Source organism: Micropterus salmoides, unplaced genomic scaffold (assembly GCF_014851395.1).
Source record: "Micropterus salmoides isolate LMB-PRFRI ecotype aquatic unplaced genomic scaffold, ASM1485139v1 Ms_hic_scaffold_17, whole genome shotgun sequence".
Lineage (NCBI taxonomy): Eukaryota > Metazoa > Chordata > Actinopteri > Centrarchiformes > Centrarchidae > Micropterus > Micropterus salmoides.
Window position 1 is genome coordinate 4,451,042 of NW_024040817.1, and position 19,654 is coordinate 4,470,695.

At 41.2% G+C, this 19,654-nt stretch overlaps 4 gene segments (V, D, J or C); 1 reads left to right on the forward strand and 3 right to left on the reverse strand.

The window, feature by feature from the left end:
• Nucleotides 1-1,378: 1,378 nt before the first annotated feature.
• On the reverse strand, nt 1,379-5,729 carry LOC119907701. The segment is given in 2 exon segments: nt 1,379-1,713; nt 5,720-5,729. Coding segments are annotated over 2 exon segments (345 nt in total).
• A 4,065-nt stretch (nt 5,730-9,794) lies between these two features.
• On the reverse strand, nt 9,795-10,298 carry LOC119907550. The segment is given in 2 exon segments: nt 9,795-10,134; nt 10,242-10,298. Coding segments are annotated over 2 exon segments (384 nt in total).
• Nucleotides 10,299-10,850: 552 nt separating this feature from the next.
• Nucleotides 10,851-12,359, forward strand: LOC119907583 (the record flags this gene model as incomplete). The annotated part of the segment is given in 2 exon segments: nt 10,851-10,878; nt 11,844-12,359. Coding segments are annotated over 2 exon segments (372 nt in total), but the record flags the coding sequence as incomplete, so codon positions are not given.
• On the reverse strand, nt 12,360-13,914 carry LOC119907575. The segment is given in 2 exon segments: nt 12,360-13,645; nt 13,862-13,914. Coding segments are annotated over 2 exon segments (360 nt in total).
• Between the last annotated feature and the right edge of the window lie 5,740 nt (nt 13,915-19,654).

The following is a 19,654-nucleotide window of genomic DNA, read 5'->3' on the forward strand; positions in this document are numbered from 1 at the left end:
TCAGCTGTTTTCAGGTTTATTATTATCAAAGTGTCTTAATAAATGTTCTCTTCATGGTGTCAGTGACTGTTTTACGTCCAGCAAAAATGTTAACAAGAATCTCCATTATGATTTTACAAATTATTAGTAAGACTGTGTAATGAAAAGACAAAAATAATGTATACTGAAGAGTTTTTACACTCAAACAAAACTCCCCATTATATCTTTATTATTTTGTAAAAACCAGTAAAATCCAGTATTTGTTCCAATCAATTAAAATGCCTTCATGACTGTAAAACCTTTTTCTGTTATAATCATTACAGATTTGTGTGCAATATAAAACAAATAAAACAAAACCAATGGTAGGAAAATTTCAATGAAAAGCCTCCAATCATCTCTTATCACTGAATAACATTTGTTAAAGACTCTCTTTAATATGATAATAGTTTAGGTGTTTCCAAATAATATGTATTCTTCTTCAAATATAACTAGTATGAAAAATATTTTATACATCTGAAATAAGTAGTGTATCATCAGCATAGATACAAAATAAGTCATCTTCAAATGTAAAGCTGGAAATATTTACATACGGCTTCTGCTGAAGAGCTCAACCACAAGACAAATGAAAATAATGAAAAGGGGAAAGAATCAAAGTGTTACTGAATTACACTCCATAAATCATTTTTGGTTTCAACCATAAAATACACCAGTTGTGTCAGTCGTTTGAGATTCTCACTAAAACTCTGATGCATTACTTCTGATAACGTGGCCATGTTGCTCTCCGGTTCTGATTTGAGTTTGTGGAGGAGGAAGCTGTGGGGAATTTACATCTCCTGTAACATCGATCTTTGCGAAGCTCATAATGTTCAACTTTTGTTGACCTTGTCAGAAATGTGTAAATTCAGTCATTTGTTTATTACTGGTCAAGGTGCTGTTTTACATTATTTTTGTTTCTAATGATTTGTAATACAGGTGTACCTAATAAAGTGGATATTGTATTTCTTAGCTTCATCAATAATGTCAAATGTTTTGGGTTAAAGAGTACTTCAAAGTGTTTTACATGCAGATTTTTAGGTATTTCTTGAATGTGTTCAAAGACTCAGTATGTTTCCAACTATGTATCCTTCAGTTTCAAGTTTCTGCTTTAGAATTGTTGATTTCTTCTTGACTAATGCAGTATTCTCAGTGAGATTGAAAAAACAGGTAGCTTTAACAAATCAGTCAAAGATGAAACATTTTCTCCAGAATAAAAGATTTAGTGTTTTTGTGTCATGTCCTTATAAAACCATTTTTTTCCTGATTGAAACTTTGCTTTAAATTGGAGTTTAAGTAAACTGTAGAAGTGTGATCATGTCTCATGAAGAAGTTTCAAATGTTTAGTTTCAGTGCAGCTGTTGAGTCAGATCAGTTCCTCTCCACCTGAGGGAGGTTTTTGTACGACGTTGAAGCTGCCACTCTGCTGACAGTAGTAAACTCCTGAATCTTCAGTCTGAACTCCACTGATGGTCAGAGTGAAGTCAGTCCCAGATCCACTTCCACTAAAACGATCTGGAACTCCAGACTGACGGGTTGTAATTTTATAAATCAGGAGTTTAGGAGCTTCTCCAGGTTTCTGAAGGTACCAATGCAGGTAGCCAGTACTACTAGTGGCTTTACATTTGAGAGAGACAGCCTGTCCTGGAACAACAGACTGAGATCCAGGAGACTCAGTCAGGACGTTTTCTCCTGATGAACCTGGAAAAGATGAAAAAGAGGAGAAGGGTTATTGAGACAAATCCAGCTTGGAGAAAGATGATCAGCATCCAAACAGAAGAGTCTCATTTCTTTAAGATGGAGAACAGATGGAAGAAGGTAAATGCTGCTTGTTTCAGTGTTTCTCCATCACAGCAGAACATCATTGTGGTGAAGCTGGTTGCATCCTGAAGCAAAGTTTTCAGAAGAGAGTCTCACCCTGAACAAGGAGCCCCAGGGTGGCCAGCAGTAGAATCAGTGACATCATCATTGTGCTGCCGGCGTGTCAGTGGCTCTGAAAGGCCTGGACAGCCACTGATCAACACTGGCCTCTTAACGGCTGGGAGCAGAGAGGCAGGACAGATATGCAAACACACAGAGTCAGTGAACTGTAGCTGTCCTCAACATATCATGCTGTTTCCTCCTCACTGTTGGGACAGCTGCCTCACAAACAGGCTATATTTGTGACATGAAAGAACCAAATTAGAAATTTTTCAAATCAAACTTCTGAAGGTTTTAAATTGACCTCAAACTGTCTTTGGGTTGAATTCATTCAGCAGAGGGAGGAGGATTCAGACTTAGACAGTCAGGGCACACAGGGACAGTTCAGTCATTTATAGATCAAAGTGAAGATGAAAAAGCTTCCTGGCAGGGCAGTACAACTGACAACTGCACACCCAGGGCTAGTGAAGTGCTGCAAGAACTGAAGCCTACATGTTGCTACCTGCCACTATGTATAAATTATGTTTAAAAAAGTTTCCTTAATCATAAATATCTGCCGTGACAGCAAACTGTATGAAGGCAGTCTAAGCTACAATTCGTGCTTGATGACCAGTGGTGTCAAGCACATTAACTCAGAGTGTGCACGTTCAGTCAGTCAGTGTCGTCCCTCAGACAGCATCACGACCCAGAAGTTTATCCATGACTTACGGTTCATGAGTCTTTCACGAGTTATACATTTGCACAAGTAGCTCTGAACAGTTGCCTGAACAATCTTACCTGCTGATCCCACAGCTGTTCACAACTCCTCCCTTGACAAGGAGAGTGCATTTTAAACTGGCATAACACAGGTTAATTATAATCAATGCACGTAAAAGATGCAAATGATTTTAGTATAAAGCCTAGTGACTTCTGCTAGGCACAGTACAAGACATAACATAAGATGTAACATTATTAAATAAATTTCAGTTGACACAGCAGCACAAAGGATTATAAACGAACAGAAACAGTATTATAGAACTATCAACACACTATTTACACTATACAATCAATAATGATCACTTACAGACATGCAGCAGAGAGGACAGGTAAATGTCCTTTTCTTATCACTTTGATACCAATGAAAAATATGGATTAATGGGGTATTTAACTAACTGTTGACGTTCAAAGTAGGCTAATTAGCTTCTGTATGGACGGCCTCACTAATGTCACATTTTGCCTCATTAGATGTGCTTGTCTGTATCAGGAATATGGTCTTCTATAAAAGTATGTTTTAAAAAAAAGAGTTCTCTGACGCTGGACAGTTATCACTGTGTACCCATACATTTGATGTCATTAGAAGGAAAACTGTTGGTTGCTGCTAAACAGCGGGGAGGCGACGAATGGTTAAAACATTTAAACAAAATCCGACAGATGATCCTGGGAAAAAAGGATCGGTTGGCAGCTGGAGGTCGGAAAAAAAGAGGAGAACTAAAAAGAATGGAGAAGCTGAAGAAAACAGCGGGTAGGCACAACTATGTTGAGAATGGGCCAGCGTGGGGAGATTCTGACATAGCCGATAGTGACGGAAGCATGGAGATAAGTCAAGATGGTGGGAAAATGAGGGACAAAAGAGAAAATACTTTTGCTGGGACCAGTACAAAGAGGATCAGGAGTAATGAAGAGTACAAGAAAGGATTAAAGCAAAAAGGTCAAGAAGGGCTGGAGTTTAAAATCATACTGAGATTTGGTGAGAGGAGGGGGAATTTCGTCAATGGGTCCGGTGAAATTGACAACTGTCTTGAGAAACCAGGTCGGGGACATTGTAGTAGCCAAGGTGTTGAGAGATGGCAATTTAATGATCGGTTGTAAAAACAAAGAACAGAGAGAGCGGGCTGGAAGGATTAAAGAAATTGGGAGATTCAAAGTAATAAGTACAAGCCAAATTGAAAGAGGAAGTAAGTGGAGTAAAGGAGTGATTTGGGGGGTGCCAGTCGGAGTTACAATGGAGGAAATCAAATCAAATCTAAAAGGAGGAAGTCTAAAAGGTTGCAGGTAACTCGGGAGGGAGTGAGGAAGGACAGTGAGCATGTGGTACTGGAGTTTGAGGAAGAAATGCTCCCAAAGAATGTAACACTAGGTTTTTTGAGTTCTAGCGTAAGAGAGTATTTACCGAAACCAATGAGGTGTTACAACTGTCAAAGGTTTGGACATACAGCAAATGCATGTAAAGGCAAAAGAAGGTGTCCTAGATGTGGAGAAGATCATGAGTATGGTCACTGTAATCATGAGCAACCAAAATGTTGTAACTGTGGGGGAAATCATAGTGTGGCTTATGGGGGATGTGAGGTGATGAAAAGGGAAATTCAGAATAAGGTCACATATGCAGAGGCAGTGAAGATGGTCAGTAAGAGTAGGGGGAGTGAGGAAAGAAACAGAGATGAAAGACAACCCATTACAGAACCAGATCAGGCAAAGGAGGGAATATTAATGGTGGATTTAAAGAAGCTAGTCTCTTTCATAGCAGAGGTTAAGTCTAAAACAGAGAATACAGATAATCGTAAAGGCAGCAGCTCATCACCTAAATATCAGCGGGTTAACATGGGAGGAGGTGAGGAATGAGCTTAGCAGTCAAGCAAGCCAGGAGCAAGCATGGGTTGGATAATATTAATAATGGTCCTCTTGCTACAATGGAATACTAGAAGTTTGTTGGCCAATGGACAGGAATTTAAAAAGTACATTGATAATCTCCCCAATAAACCAGATGTCATTTGTGTACAGGAAACATGGTTGAGACCAAATTTAGATTTTAGTATAGTAGGATATGCCTCTGTTAGGTGTGATAGGGGGGATAGAGAAGGGGGAGGATGTGCAACATTTATTGGGAATGATATTTCATTTAGAGAAATGAGTGTAGGGGGGAAAGAGCAAGAATATGTTACTGTAGAGATATGGACAAGTGAGGGAGAGCTTGTAATTATAAACTATTATAATCCTTGTAGGAAATTAGAGTTGGGGCGGCTGACACAAATGGTGGGGCTGGATGGTCGTATGTGGGGACTTTAATGCACATGGCACGTTATGGGGAGGAGTAACAGATGCAAATGGTGAGGTAATAGAAGAACTGCTAGAAGAGAGGAACATGGTTTGCTTAAATGATGGGAGAGGGACTAGAGTAGATGTGCACACAGGGAACACGTCGGTATTAGATTTAACTTTAGTTTCTAGGAATTTAGCGGGAATGTGTGAGTGGGATCGATCAGAAGAAACATCAGTAGGTAGTGATCATTTTCCAGTATGGTGTAGTGTTTTATTACAAAAAAATAAGAAGCAAGGGGAATTAGTGGGGAAGTGGGTATTTAGCAGTGCAGAATGGGAAAGGTTTAAATATATATGTGAGATAGAAATGGATAAAATTGACCTAAATGAGGAAATAGAGGAGATTGATAAAAAGCTTAAAAAAGTAATACTACAAGCTGCCAAAGAATCAATTTCTAAAAGTAAATGGAAAATGAAGAGAAAGGCAGTTCCCTGGTGGACAGATGAGTGCGGGAAAGTAGTGAAAGAAAGGAATAAAGCCCTCAGGTTATTAAGAAGAACCCATAATTTTCACAATTTAATTAAATATAAAGAAACAAAGCTGGCAGGCCTTTTGTGCTAAAATTGGTAGAGCAACACCTGTCGGAGATGTGTGGAACATGATTAAGAACATGCGAGGAATCAGAAGGGAATGGCGGTATCCAGTACTGAAGATGGGGGAGGAAGCAGCAGTGTCTGAAGAGAAGGCAGAGATGATAGCGAAGGCACTTACTCTTATCCATAGTTCCGATATCTTGACGGAGGAAGGTAAAAGAGCAAGGGCAATGACAAGATCAGCGCATGGTGACTTACTTGAAAATAGGTTTGATACTAACAGTACAATGGATGCTCCAATTACTATGGAGGAAATGAGGAGGGCAATAGCAAGATCTGGACTAACATTTTCCGGGGAAGGATGATATCTGCTGTGTAATGTTAGAACATTTAGGTGTTTTAGCATCTACTAAATTGCTAGGTTTTTATAATAAAGTATGGGAAATGGGGAAATTGCCAGCTGGGTGGAAAGAATCAATAATTATTCCTATCAGGAAACCAGGGAAGGATTCATCAAGTTTCAGTGAACTACAGGCCAATAGCACTTACGTCACATATAGGAAAGATAATGGAAAGAATCATTACAGAAAGAGTATCATTTTACATGGAAAGCAGAGGAATTTTATCACCTCATCAGAGTGGATTTAGGAGGAGTAGAGGAACTATGGATCCTGTTATGTAGAAACAGAGATAAGGAAAGTTAATAAAGAATCTGTAATGGCAGTGTTCTTTGATGCAGAGAAGGCATATGATATGCTTTGGAAGGAGGGATTAATGATAAAATTAAAAATGATCGGAATAACAGGTAGGACATATAACTGGATTAAAGAATTCTTATTTCAGAGAAGTATACAAGTCAGAATCGGAACAGCTGTATCAGGAAGGTATATGGTAGAGAACGGTACTCCTCAGGGCAGTGTCATTGGCCCTGTACTCTTTTCCTTTATGATTAATGTTTTTTCTCAAGTTCAGGGTGACATTGGACAGTCGCTGTTTGCTGACGACGGAGCCTTGTGGAAAAGGGGAAAGAACATTAACCATATTAAGGGTAAAATAAAAGAGGCAGTTAATGTGGTGGAAAGATGGTCATTTGCATGGGGATTCAAGTTTGCAATTGGGAAAACTAAGACCGTAGTCTTCACTAAAAAGAGAGGGGTCGATGTTCAGTTAAAGATGTATGGGCAAAAGATAGAGCAAGTAAAAGTCTTTAGATTTTTGGGTATGTGGTTTGATGATAAGTTAACATGGAATGAACATATCAGTAAGATAAACACCAAGTGTAAAAAGATACTGAATGTGATGAGATGCTTAACAGGGTCAGAGTGGGGAGCAAGTAGGGCTGCTATCAAAAATGTTTATATAGCGCTGATTAGATCAGTATTAGACTATGGGTGTATCGCTTATGGATCGGCAGCAAAAACTTCATTAAAGAAGTTGGAGGTGGTGCAAGCTCAAGCCTTGAGACTCTGTTGCGGGGCTGTAAAAACAACTCCTGTGTCTGCTCTTCAGGTTGAGGTGGGGAAATGCCGCTGAATATTAGATATAAACAGTTAATGATGCACTACTGGGTAAATCTGCAAGGGCAGTCTGAGGACCGACATCCTACAACAAAGATACTTCTCCCATGTTGGGAGAGAGAAAGGGCCAAGCAAGCGTGTTTTGCATGGAAATGTGAGGAAATAGTTGGAGACATGACATTAAGTCAAGGAAGATATATCCCTACAGTGCCATTATCCGTAACACCACCCTGGATGTTTCCTTCAGTGTCAGCTGACTTATATTTTCTGGGGATAATGCAGGTTGAAAAGGGTTGTGGGAATATTACAGTATTGGTTGAAGATAGGTTACAGACACTATATCAAACATTTGTCCAGGTATATACAGATGGATCCAAGGATCCTGATACAGGCAGAACCGGTTTTGCTTTCAGTATTCCTGCCTTACATGTTCTGTTAAAAGAAGAACATCAGATCATTTATCCGTATATACAGTCGAGATGTTGGCAATTGTAACAGCATTACAGCGGATAGAAGAATTACAAATTAAAAAAGTTATTCTTTGTACGGACTCCTGCTCTGCATTAATGTCACTGCAGTCATTTACATCTGACAGCAGGCAAGATATGGTTAATGAGATTTACGAGACGTTGTACAGAATTAAAAATATGAACACGCTGATAACATTTATGTGGACCCCAGCTCACAGAGGGATTAAGGGAAATGAAGGTGTGGATGCATTAGCAAAACAGGCTCTGAAACACGAGGAGATCTTGTGCGTAGCACTCAGTAAATCTGAAGCCAAAGGAATAATCAAAAGAAACATCATTAAGGAGTGATACAGGAAATACAGGGCGACATCTCTATACACTACAGCAGGATGTGGGCACAAGAAGGACCGCTAGAAGAATCAATAAAGAGGAGAACATCTTGACAAGGCTGAGGGTAGGGCGTTCGACTTAATAAAACACTGCACTTAAGAAACAAGAACCCTTCAGGATTATGCGAACACTGTCAAATGGAGGAATCAGTAGAACATGTAATTCTTCACTGTCAAAAATTCTCTTGGGAACGAGAAACATTAAGGAGGGAAATCAGACAGCTTGGACAGGAAGAATTGAGTCTAAAAAATGTATTTGCCATTGAGGTAGGGAAACTATTTCATTATTTGAAAGAAACTGGATTGATCAATAGAGTTTAGTGAACTGTGAAATAACTTTATTTATTTTACGTTTTTGTTTTGCTTTGTTTTGTTTATTTATTTTATTTTTTTATCAAGGGATAGAAAGTCTGGTCCACACTCATACATAGTAGGTGGCAGTAATGCACCTTAACGCTGGGGCCACTCGCCATAAAACGTAACAAAGAAGAAGAAGAGTTCTCTGACTCAGCCGCCCTGATTTCCTCAGGCAGGCTGTCCCAGAGCCTCGGGGCCCTGACTGCAAACTGTCCCCTTTAGTTTTCAGTCGAGACTCTGGAACGGACAAAAGACCTCTGCCCGAGGATCTCAAGATATGTGCAGGTGGGTATGGGACTAAAAGGTCAGGGACATAACAGTGAGAGAGGCCACGAAGAGCTTTAAAGGTAATCAATAAAACTTTAAAGTCTATTCTAAAATATTCTGGGAGCCAGTGTAATGAAGCTAAAACAGGGGTGATGTGCTCATATTTCTTGGTTCTGGTTAAAAGCCTGGCAGCTGAGTTCTGGACAATCTGGAGTTGATCAATTGATTTTTTTTTTTTTAATGAAGCAAGTACAAAGGCTGTTGCAGTAATCCAGGCGTGATGATATAAAGGCGTGTATTACACAAGACAATAAATAGTCTCCACAAAATGTCCTATTTAGGGCAATAGAACTGAAACAGAGACTCTTAGCTTCATCCAGGGAGCCTGGTACAGATGACCAATACGGCCCTGAACTGATCCAGCGGAAATGTCTAAGAGCTGTGGGGACAGGACTGATGTGTGATAATGTGAAATACCAGCTTAAGAATGATCTGGATGATCCAGCGCTCACAGATGATGTCCTACTAGCTAAGACAAATGAAACAGCCAGCAGTGGGAGAGGCAGCAAAATGTGTCCCATTTGGTTCATTCCAGCAGTAAAACATTGTAGAATTGATCGCTCAAATCGTGCTTCAAAAAGCTTTAACGCTATAAGACGAGTTGTTATTTTCCTTTAGTTTTATAATATTAGACAAACTGTCAGAGGTTTGTGGATCAGTGTCTGAAGCGTCTGTCTGTATAAAGTGTAGGGGTAGAAGATAGTAAAGGGATCTGTTTTTTGGACTTATGGTCGGCCACATTAATCAGTATATGTTCATATAGTTTATGTTTTCAATTCTGTGAATTTTTAATGTACTTCTACCTTCATGTTGTGTCAACTGTGTCAGATGGAGGTCAGAGGGATGTTTGCAGGAGAACAGGGGAACCAGGCTAAGCATGTGTTTGGAAATGAATATTTGGTGAGTGGACAGTGTTTGATACAAGTGAATTTAAAATGAAGTTAATTAATATACTGAAGGAAATTTTAGAGCCATCAGACTAGTTTGATCCTCTGCTTGCTGTTTTCAGTCAGCTGTGGTTTGTGGGTCCACAAGTCGTGTGTGTGTGTGTGTGTGTGTGTGTGTGTGTGTGTGTGTGTGTGTGTGTGTGTGTGTGTGTGTCCTCAGTGAACTGTATCAGTCTCTGCAGTAGCTTCCAGCTGCAGCAGTCAGTTCAGTTTCTGTTCAGTCTGACTGAGGGAGGTTTTTGTACGACGCTTTTTCACTGTGTGAACACAGCTTGACTGTTGATAACATGAACACTCTGACAGTAGTAAACTGCTGCATCTTCAGCCTGAACTCCACTGATGGTCAGAGTGAAGTCAGTCTCTGATCCACTGCCTGAAAAACGATCTGGAATCCCTGATTGTCGACGATTTGCCCAGTAAATGAGCAGTTTAGGAGTTTCTCCTTCTCTCTGTTGGTACCAGGCTAATATGTGATCAGAACCATCAAAGTATACAGCAGGACTGACGCTACAGCTGATGGAGACGGAGGCTCCCAGAGCAGAGCTCACTGCTCCAGGCTGAGTCACTGTGATCTGGCCTCTGGACTCTGAGGATACAGAGACAAACACATAAAGCAGCGTCATGGTTTTGTGGGCTTCATTTCAGAGGGACGGATGTTCATAGAGGAGAGGAGTTTGATTCTCTGGACTTTACCTGTGAAGCAGCAGCAGAGGAGAGTCCAGATGAGGACGGAGACCAAAGTCATGTTTTTGATGAGGAGGATTTCTGTGGCTTCTGTTGTCATGAAGGACAGCTGTCAGTCATCCAGTGTTCAACTCTCAGGACTATAAAGTCTCCCAGAGCACTGGAGCATGGTGCTGCTGATGCAAAGTGGCTCTCTATGGAAATGCTCTGACTGACTCCAACAGGGACTTGGATTACTCTGATGATGCTGCTTCTCAATGGATCAATACGTTTACCAGAGGATTGATTAGGAATGTGTCAGTGATCATTTTTATGGACATTTGCTTTGATGACTGCAGAAAGATTTTCTTTTACAACATCTTCTGTCTGCTTTCATTTCATTCTAGAGGGATCGATTTGACTTTCAGACCAATGGAACAATATATACGTAAAAATGGGATTCATTCTGAACAACTGTGTCACTGTTTGATAAATATAACATGAAATAGTTCATTCTTTTAAAAACAGGAAGTGTTTTTGTTGAGTTTGTTTTGTTCAAAGTCAGAGAGCCGTGTCTCTCTACAGTGAGAGGTTTTTGTACGACGACTCAATCAGTTTGTATCACTGTGGTGGACTTTTGGTGGAGGAACCAGACTGGATGTTAACTGTAAGTACTTTTGACTTCTACATGAACTCAGATTTTATATATATTCTTTTTATACTGAATAAAAACAAGCTTTAGTTAAAGATGTTGGTTGATGGTTGAAATTTAATATTATTGCAGTGACCATTACTTCACTGTGATACAGATAAAATTCTGTCTGATGAAGAAACTCTTTAGTTACACTTAAAATGTTCATTTACACAGTTTGTACATTCTTATAATTTTACTGTTCTTAAAAACTACAGTTAGTTATTAAAGAAAATATATTGATTCCTAATTTTGTCCTCTGAAAAGAAATTATGTTGAAACACTTTGACTGAAACAAAATATACTGAATTGATTTAAATGTAATAATCTTCAATTTTCAGCTGAAGAAATCTATCAAGCATTTATTTAGTGAGTGTTTTATCTGGAAACATTGAATGTGTTTTACTCAGTCTTCCTCCCAGACTGATGAATTTAACGACATGTCACATCCTCACTATAACCAATGAATATCATAATATCACTGCAGTTAGTTTAATCACCTGCTGTATTGGTAGAATATTTGTTTGATCTGGAAAAAGCATTTGTAGCACTTCAAACTGTTTTCAGTAGTTCAGTCCGTCTGTTGTCGTGGTTCAGTAGTGATGTCTGCGTAAATGAAGAGAGCAAACACACACCGTCTCTGATGAGTTTGGATTTGAGCTGAAAAATCTGGAGAACAAATAAAAGTCTTTAATTGTTGTTAATTCAGCTAAAGAAAGAGTTTCCCGCCTGAAACTTTATCTTCATGGTTCAGCAGTGATGCCTGTCTGTTGCCATGGTTACTGAGCTGAGAGAGGGAAGTGAAACCCTGAAGACCAGTTTCATCCAGTCTGAGGAAGACCAACAGAACCAGCAGCCTCCTCTGCTGCAACCAACAGGGTGGAGTTTATTTTCTCTGTGCATGAACTTTCTTCATGTTGTCTCTCTGTCTCCTCCTCCAGTGGGTGATGTCCGTCCCACCCTGACGGTGCTGCCCCCCTCCAGCGAGGAGCTGCAGCAGGGGAAGGCCACGCTCATGTGCCTGGCCAACAAGGGCTTCCCCTCAGACTGGAGTCTGGCCTGGAAGGTGGACGGCAGCAGCAGCAGCAGCAGCAGCAGCAGCAGCTGGGAGGAGAGCAGGAGCCCCGGGGTGCTGCAGAAGGACGGCCACTACAGCTGGAGCAGCACCCTGAGGCTCTCTGCAGACCAGTGGAGGAAGGTGGGCTCTGTGACCTGTGAGGCCACCCAGGGCTCCCAGACTCCGCTCTCAGAGACACTGAGGAGAGACCAGTGTTCCCAGTCCTGATCTGACTCACTGGGACTCTGCTACTGGTTTTCCTCTGCTCCTGCTCTCACTCTGCACTCTGGAACTGTCTCTCTCTTTTATTTGACATCTTTCAACAGCAAGATTTACTAGCTTGTTGCACTGTTTCAATATTATTTCAGTGTTTCCAGATAATAAAGACCTTTTCATCCAATCAGCTGTTTTCATGTTTATTATCATCAAAGTGTCTTAATAAATGTTCTCTTGATGGTGTCAGTGACTGTGTTACATCCAGAGAACAACAGTTTAACGTCATAATATATTTCTAAAGTTACAGAATATTCAGAGGTTACAAACTCAGACAAAACTCCTCATTATGTTTTGGTTACTACAAAACAGTGATGGTAGAAGAAGTCCATCATTTTTCATTCATTATGAATGCGTTGATGAATACTGTCGTCATTCCAGATTACTCTGCAGTAATAAACCTTTTTGGAACAAACCCATGGTAGGTACATTTGAAAATCTGACTTAAGGTTAATAACTTTAATATTTTTATTGCGTAGGTGAATCCAAGAACATTATTATATGAATAAAATATTTTACAAAAATAAACTATAAAGCACAACATTAGTGTAATCTGCTATTCTAACCAGGAGCTATTTACATACTGATTCTGCTGAAGAACCAAAAAGACAAATAAAAGATGAGAAAAGGAAAGGATTCAAATGTTACTAATTTACTTTCTCAATAAACCCTTTTTAGATATCAATCATTAAATGCATTTTTGTTTTGGAAAACAAAACACACAGAATAACTGAAATATGTCATAAACATTGTTTTTAATTTGACAACATGAATAAATTTAGATGTTGAGATTAAATGTATTTTATATCAGCAATGTGTTTGATCAAGTTTGTATGAAAAAATGTAGAAAGTTTTTATTTTAGATCATAGATTAAACTTATCAAAGTTATTGATGTAACTTAAATGACTGCATTGATGAATGAAACCCTGTTTTAAAAGAATATTAAAAGTATATGTTTGGATTAAGTACTAAATATTTTGTTACAATGTTCAAAATGAATTGATTTGAACTTTTTTTATAAACCTCTGTTGTTTTAGTTTCAGTGCAGCTGTTGAGTCAGATCAGTTCCTCTCCAGCTGAGGGAGGTTTTTGTACGACATTGTATCACTGTGTGAACGGGAAGCTGTAACCCTGCTGACAGTAGTAAACTCCTGAATCTTCAGCCTGAACTCCACTGATGGTCAGAGTGAAGTCAGTCCCAGATCCACTTCCACTAAAACGATCTGGAACTCCAGACTGACGGGCTGTAGCTTCATAAATCAGGAGTTTAGGAGCTTCTCCAGGTTTCTGAAGGTACCACTGGAGGTCGCTATTAACACCTGTATTGGCTTTACATTTGAGAGAGACAGCCTGTCCTGGAACAACAGACTGAGATCCAGGAGACTGAGTCACCATGATTTGTCCTGATGAACCTGGAAAAGATGAAAAAGAGGAGAAGGGTTATTGAGACAAATCCAGCTTGGAGAAAGATGATCAGCATCCAAACAGAAGAGTCTCATTTCTTTAAGATGGAGAACAGATGGAAGAAGGTAAATGCTGCTTGTTTCAGTGTTTCTCCATCACAGCAGAACATCATTGTGGCGAAGCTGGTTGCATCCTGAAGCAAAGTTTTCAGAAGAGAGTCTCACCCTGAACAAGGAGCCCCAGGGTGGCCAGCAGTAGAATCAGTGACATCATCATTGTGCTGCCGGCGTGTCAGTGGCTCTGAAAGGCCTGGACAGCCACTGATCAACACTGGCCTCTTAACGGCTGGGAGCAGAGAGGCAGGACAGATATGCAAACGCACAGAGTCAGTGAACTGTAGCTGTCCTCAACATATCATGCTGTTTCCTCCTCACTGCTGGGACAGCCGCCTGTTTAAAACATCCTCATGCAGATTAACACAGACTAACAATAGAAGTTATAACTAACTAACTTTTCTATCAGCTGACCTGTTCTAACTGGTTCTCCTGTTCACAGTTAACCACCAACATCTGGTGGTTTTGGTGATCAGAATTTACACTACAGTAAAACGTCACACTTTTATCTTTAGTACTGAAACCTGCCTGTTGCCATGGTTCATCAGTGATGCCTGTCTGTTGCCATGGTAACTTAGCTCAGGGAGGGAAGTGAAACCAGTTTTAAGTCCAGTTTCATCCAATCAGAGGAAGACCAACAGAACCAGCAGCCTCCTCTTCTGCAACCAGCAGGACGTTTTCCATCTTCACGTTGTTTTAATCAGACTCAGTCCCTGTTTGTCCAAAATGTGTCTCAATAGGTTTGAGACACATTGACACATTTTTCAGACTTAATCGAACTCAGTGGACCCAAATAGTGCTATGGACCTGAGTAGAGACTGACCAGGCAGAGTAGACTATGGCAAGTGTTAGAGTAAAGTGAGGACTGAGTCCAAGATTACCTTCCCCAGTTCTGAAGTTGATGAAAATATTAGCCTAAACATTAATGGAACAATTTGGTATTTTTGTCTAAAACTATTGAAGCAGCTAAAGATATGTTTGGAGAGAAAGGAGAGCAGAAATGCAAAAAAAAAAAAGAGTAAAAAACTGCTATTCAGATGGGTAGGCTATATGAAGACAAGAAGTGAGGCCAAGGAAAGCTCAGAACTGAAAATTAGAATAGATTCATTAAGGATCTGATTAAACTGATGAGAAACCAAAACTTAACGACCCACTGCTGGTGCAAGAAGAAAATGTTTTCCGGTCCAGTAAAAGTCAGATAAAGACACATTGGCTCTCCCTCCAGTTGCCCACAGAAAGAAATGACAGGAAAAAAAGGAATATTGACATTTAGGACATTGTTGAAGCCACGGCTCACGTGATGAGCCTGACTGAAACCTTCGACAGCGCCACAGACACAGCTGGAGCAGTTTGGATAAGGTTGTCCAAGAGTACGGCCCACAAAGACTGATCAAGCTGGACTCCCACGAGATCAGTATTAAGATAAGATGTTCCTTTCTTAATCACTATTATTAGCATCATACGTCACTCCAGCCAGATGAGAAGGAAAGCAGTTTGAAGTATGCTCGATACAACAATGGACAATGCATATTACCTCTGGACTAAGTTCTGCCCACATGATGCCGGCCAGTAGCTGAACAGCAAGACCAGTTCTAGTCTGCATGCCCATCACCTTAGGACTACAGTGGTCTGAAACGTGCTGTATAAATCCATTCTGGTACGAGGATACGGACAGTACAGGGGGAGAAGGCGAAGTAAAGGGCAAAAGTGGACAATGGAAATGCATGCACAGTGGATAATCTCCAACCGCGTGTCCCGTAGCAGTAGGGCCTATAGTGCCAAGACTGTATGGCTGCAGCCTGGAGCCTCCTGTCTCGTGCCCTGTCCTCTGGTGCCATCCGCAACCTTCTACGTTGCAAAATAAAAGCTCGCGTCTGGTTCCATCTTCCTCGTTCTTTAGTGTTTTTGAACTGAACTGTCACTGCAATCACGCTAATGAATAAAAATCCATTCAACATATGTCAGACAGACTAAAGATCCCCTCTGAGATCATCATTATTGTATTCCAGCAATCTGAAGAAAGATTGTTTTAAGTATTCCAACCCACTGCTGTTACAGTATTAGACAGGCTATAAACTCCTGTTACTTGTATGTATGCTTGTGTGTATGTCCATGCTGCAGGCAAACATACTGATTGAGATTCATTCAGCTTGTGTGTAGGCAGGCTTTGTGGACTTCTGCCTGGCGCTGCTGCTTATATCCTGTGCAGTGTTGGGAGTAACGCGTTGCAAAAGTAACGCAATTAGGCTACAGTAATACATTGCTTTTTGCTGTAACGCTGTAATATAACGCATAAACAAACGGTAATATTATACCCATTACAATCTCAGTAAGGCGCGTTACAGTGCACTTTAACTTCAGTTAAGAGGTGAAACATTTCAGCACCAGAAAAACAAATCCATGAGTAAAAGAGTAGCCAAACATGATTTCCTGTTGCAGCTATCCGATGGTCGAGATTGTAGGCCGGGTGCAAACTACGGGGGAGCTCGGCTCCTCTTAACAAGACGGCAGCTCCCCTGATGGATCATGCTAAATAGATTTTCTATAGGCCACGTGTTTGTGCTTTAATGAATTACTTTCCTGATCAGAGAGGCTGTTGTCTGTTCATCTTGACCGATCCTGTCGGAGCGTCGGTAGATTCCAATAATAAGTGACGTTATGCTGCTGTGCCTCGTGCATACCTCGGGGCCAGACGCCCGAAGCTGCCCGAGGCAGCAGGTCTCTGTTTATTCTCTTTGGTTAATACAGTGGGGGAAAAAAGTATTTGACCCCTTGCTGATTTTGCAGGTTTGCCCACTTACAAAGAATGCAACAATCTACAATTTTAATCATATGTACATTCTAACAGTGAAAGACAGAATCCCAAAGAAAATTCCAGAAAATCACATCATATGAATTTATAAAAATTGATAACCATCTGATGAGGAAAAACAAGTATATGACCCCCTACCAAACAGCAAGTATTCTGGCTCCTACAAGCCAGTTAGTCTTTCTTTAAGACACAGCCCCAATCCCAACCAATTATCTACATCAAATACACCTGCCTCACCTCGTTACCTGTATAAAAGACACCTGTCAACACCCAAACAACCAGCATCCAACATCACCACCATGGGCAAGACCAAAGAGCTTTCTACGGACATCAGGGACAAGACTGTTGATCTGCACAAGGCTGGGATGGGCTACAAGAGAATCGGAAAGCAACTTGGAGAGAAAAGATCAACTGTCGGTGCAGTTATCAGGAAATGGAAGACGCACCACACCACCGCCAACCTCCCTCGGTCTGGGCCTCCACACAAGATCTCGCCTCGTGGGGTGTCCCTGATCATGCGAACGGTGAGGAATCATCCCAAAACCACAAGGGCGGAACTGATGAATCAACTGAAGGCAGCTGGGACCACAGTTACAAAAGAAACGGTTGGTAACACACTACGCCGTCATGGATTGAAATCCTGCAGCGCACGCAAGGTCCCCCTGCTCAAGAAGAAACATGTACAGGCCCGCATGAAGTTCGGCATTCACCACCTGGACGACTCAGAAGAGGCCTGGAAGAAGGTGATGTGGTCAGATGAGACCAAAATAGAACTTTTTGGCCTCAACTCAACTCGTCGTGTTTGGAGGGCAAAGAACACCGAGTACAACCCAAAGAACACCATCCCCACCGTCAAGCATGGTGGTGGCAACATCATGCTTTGGGGGTGCTTTTCAGCCAAGGGGACGGGACAACTCCATCGTATTGAGGGGAGGATGGACGGGGCCATGTATCGTGGAATTCTGGACCAACATCTCCTTCCCTCAGTGAGAGAGCTGAAGATGGGTCGAGGATGGGTGTTTCAGCACGACAACGACCCTAAGCACACCGCCAAAGCAACAAAAGAGTGGCTGAAGAAGAAGCACATCAAGGTTCTGGAGTGGCCTAGCCAGTCTCCAGACCTGAATCCAATTGAAAATCTTTGGAGGGAGCTTAAAATTCGAGTTGCCAGGCGACAACCTCGGAACCTGAATGATTTGGAGGCTGTCTGCAGGGAGGAGTGGGCCAACATCCCTGCCGAAATGTGCACAAACCTTGTCACCAACTATAAAAACCGTTTGACATCTGTGCTGGCCAATAATGGCTTTTCTACAAAATATTAACATGCTGTTTGTCCAGGGGGTCAAATACTTGTTTTTCCTCATCAGATGGTTATCAATTTTTATAAATTCATATGATGTGATTTTCTGGAAGTTTCTTTGGGATTCTGTCTTTCACTGTTAGAATGTACATATGATTAAAATTGTAGATCGTTGCATTCTTTGTAAGTGGGCAAACCTGCAAAATCAGCAAGGGGTCAAATACTTTTTTCCCCCACTGTAAATGCTTCAAAGACAACGGTTGGTTGTTACTCAATTATTTACTTAATCCCTGACCAGCAAGATGCAATTTCCACGACAGTCAGGTGGAATTTTTTCCTGTAGACTCTGAAGCTCTTCAACAGGTGAACTCCAAAAGCACAAACATTTGTCTTTTTAAAGCTGATAAAACTGAGGCAGCGTTCTAACAGAGGGAACCTTTCAGGTTGTTGACACTGACTTTACTTTACTGCCCCTCAGTGGTTGAGTTAGAGACTTCAGCCAGACTTCCTAACAACAGTTATTACCAGCAGTACTCAGAGCCGGTCCTGACCTCCCTTGGGCCCTATGCGAAATCCTGCCATGGGGCCCTTCTACCTGAATCATGAGCAATGTAAACAGTTTGCCATTGCTGCACAGTCACTAATGACACTGCAGTGCTCTCACTACAACCCTCCCTCCTTTAAAACAGTCTGTCTCTGTAATAAGCCTGAATGGAAACCAGTGCTGGTTTGAATGGACCTCTGCGCACAAACTCAGTCCTCTTAAAGTCTCCCAAGACCGGGGGCCAATCTGCTGGGTCATTTGGTGGATGGCTGTACATCTGTGGCTGCTTGTACTGCCTGAGGCTGACTGTATATTTCACCTGGGTCTGTGTGTAAAGACATCTGGACTGGGTCTGTGCTAGTACCGGCTGACAATCCAGCATCTGTTCTACTGACAAACTTCAGCATCGACCCTGTAAATTATAGATAACGATAAATGTCATCAGCTACATCAGGCCCATTCAAACTGGCTCCCCACATTTCCTTTATTATTGTCTTGTTTTAAAATGATGTGCGCCTCTGAGGAGTGCCAGCACATCCAGGTATTGTTTGGAGATGTCCTCATAGAGGTCTCAGCGGGAAGGCGCAAGTTTTGTTACGTGCATATAAACGCATGTTCACGCGTGGCGCGGTTTTCTTTTCGAAGCTGCAGTTGCATGTTGGCGTTTATCAAACGTTATGAATATTTGCCGGGCGCTGCCCTGATGGGTCAGCAAGACAGACGGTCTAGAGAGATGCACTGCAGCCAACACATTAACTTACTGTGATCTGCTGACATCAGACTTTGAGAGGAGAGAACACCAGTTTACCGGACTGCTGTTCCCACAATTCACTCTCCTTGATGTTTTCCTCTTCTTGTGCCCAGAAGGACATCGATTCCCTTTTCATCCTTCCATCAACACATTGACACTCGCTTTCACCTTTGACACGAGAGTAAGGCGGGCCTGCTTAATATGCGGGGCCCTACGTGACGTGCGTAGTGAGCATTTAGGACGGGCCGGCTCTGGTAATACTAGAATTTGCACTATAGTTGTGAGCTAATAAAAATCTCTAACTTTAAAATATTCCTGAAATTGTTTCTGATTTGCCTTTTTCTATTGGACCACCTCCTTTTAATTTAACTTACTGAATATGAAGCGCTGCCTGCATTGCCCCCCTGTATACCTAACGTTTCTATGTTTAACAATTTTATCTGGCCATATATTTATTATTTTGGTTATCTTGTTGTTTTCAATTAAGTTTAAACATT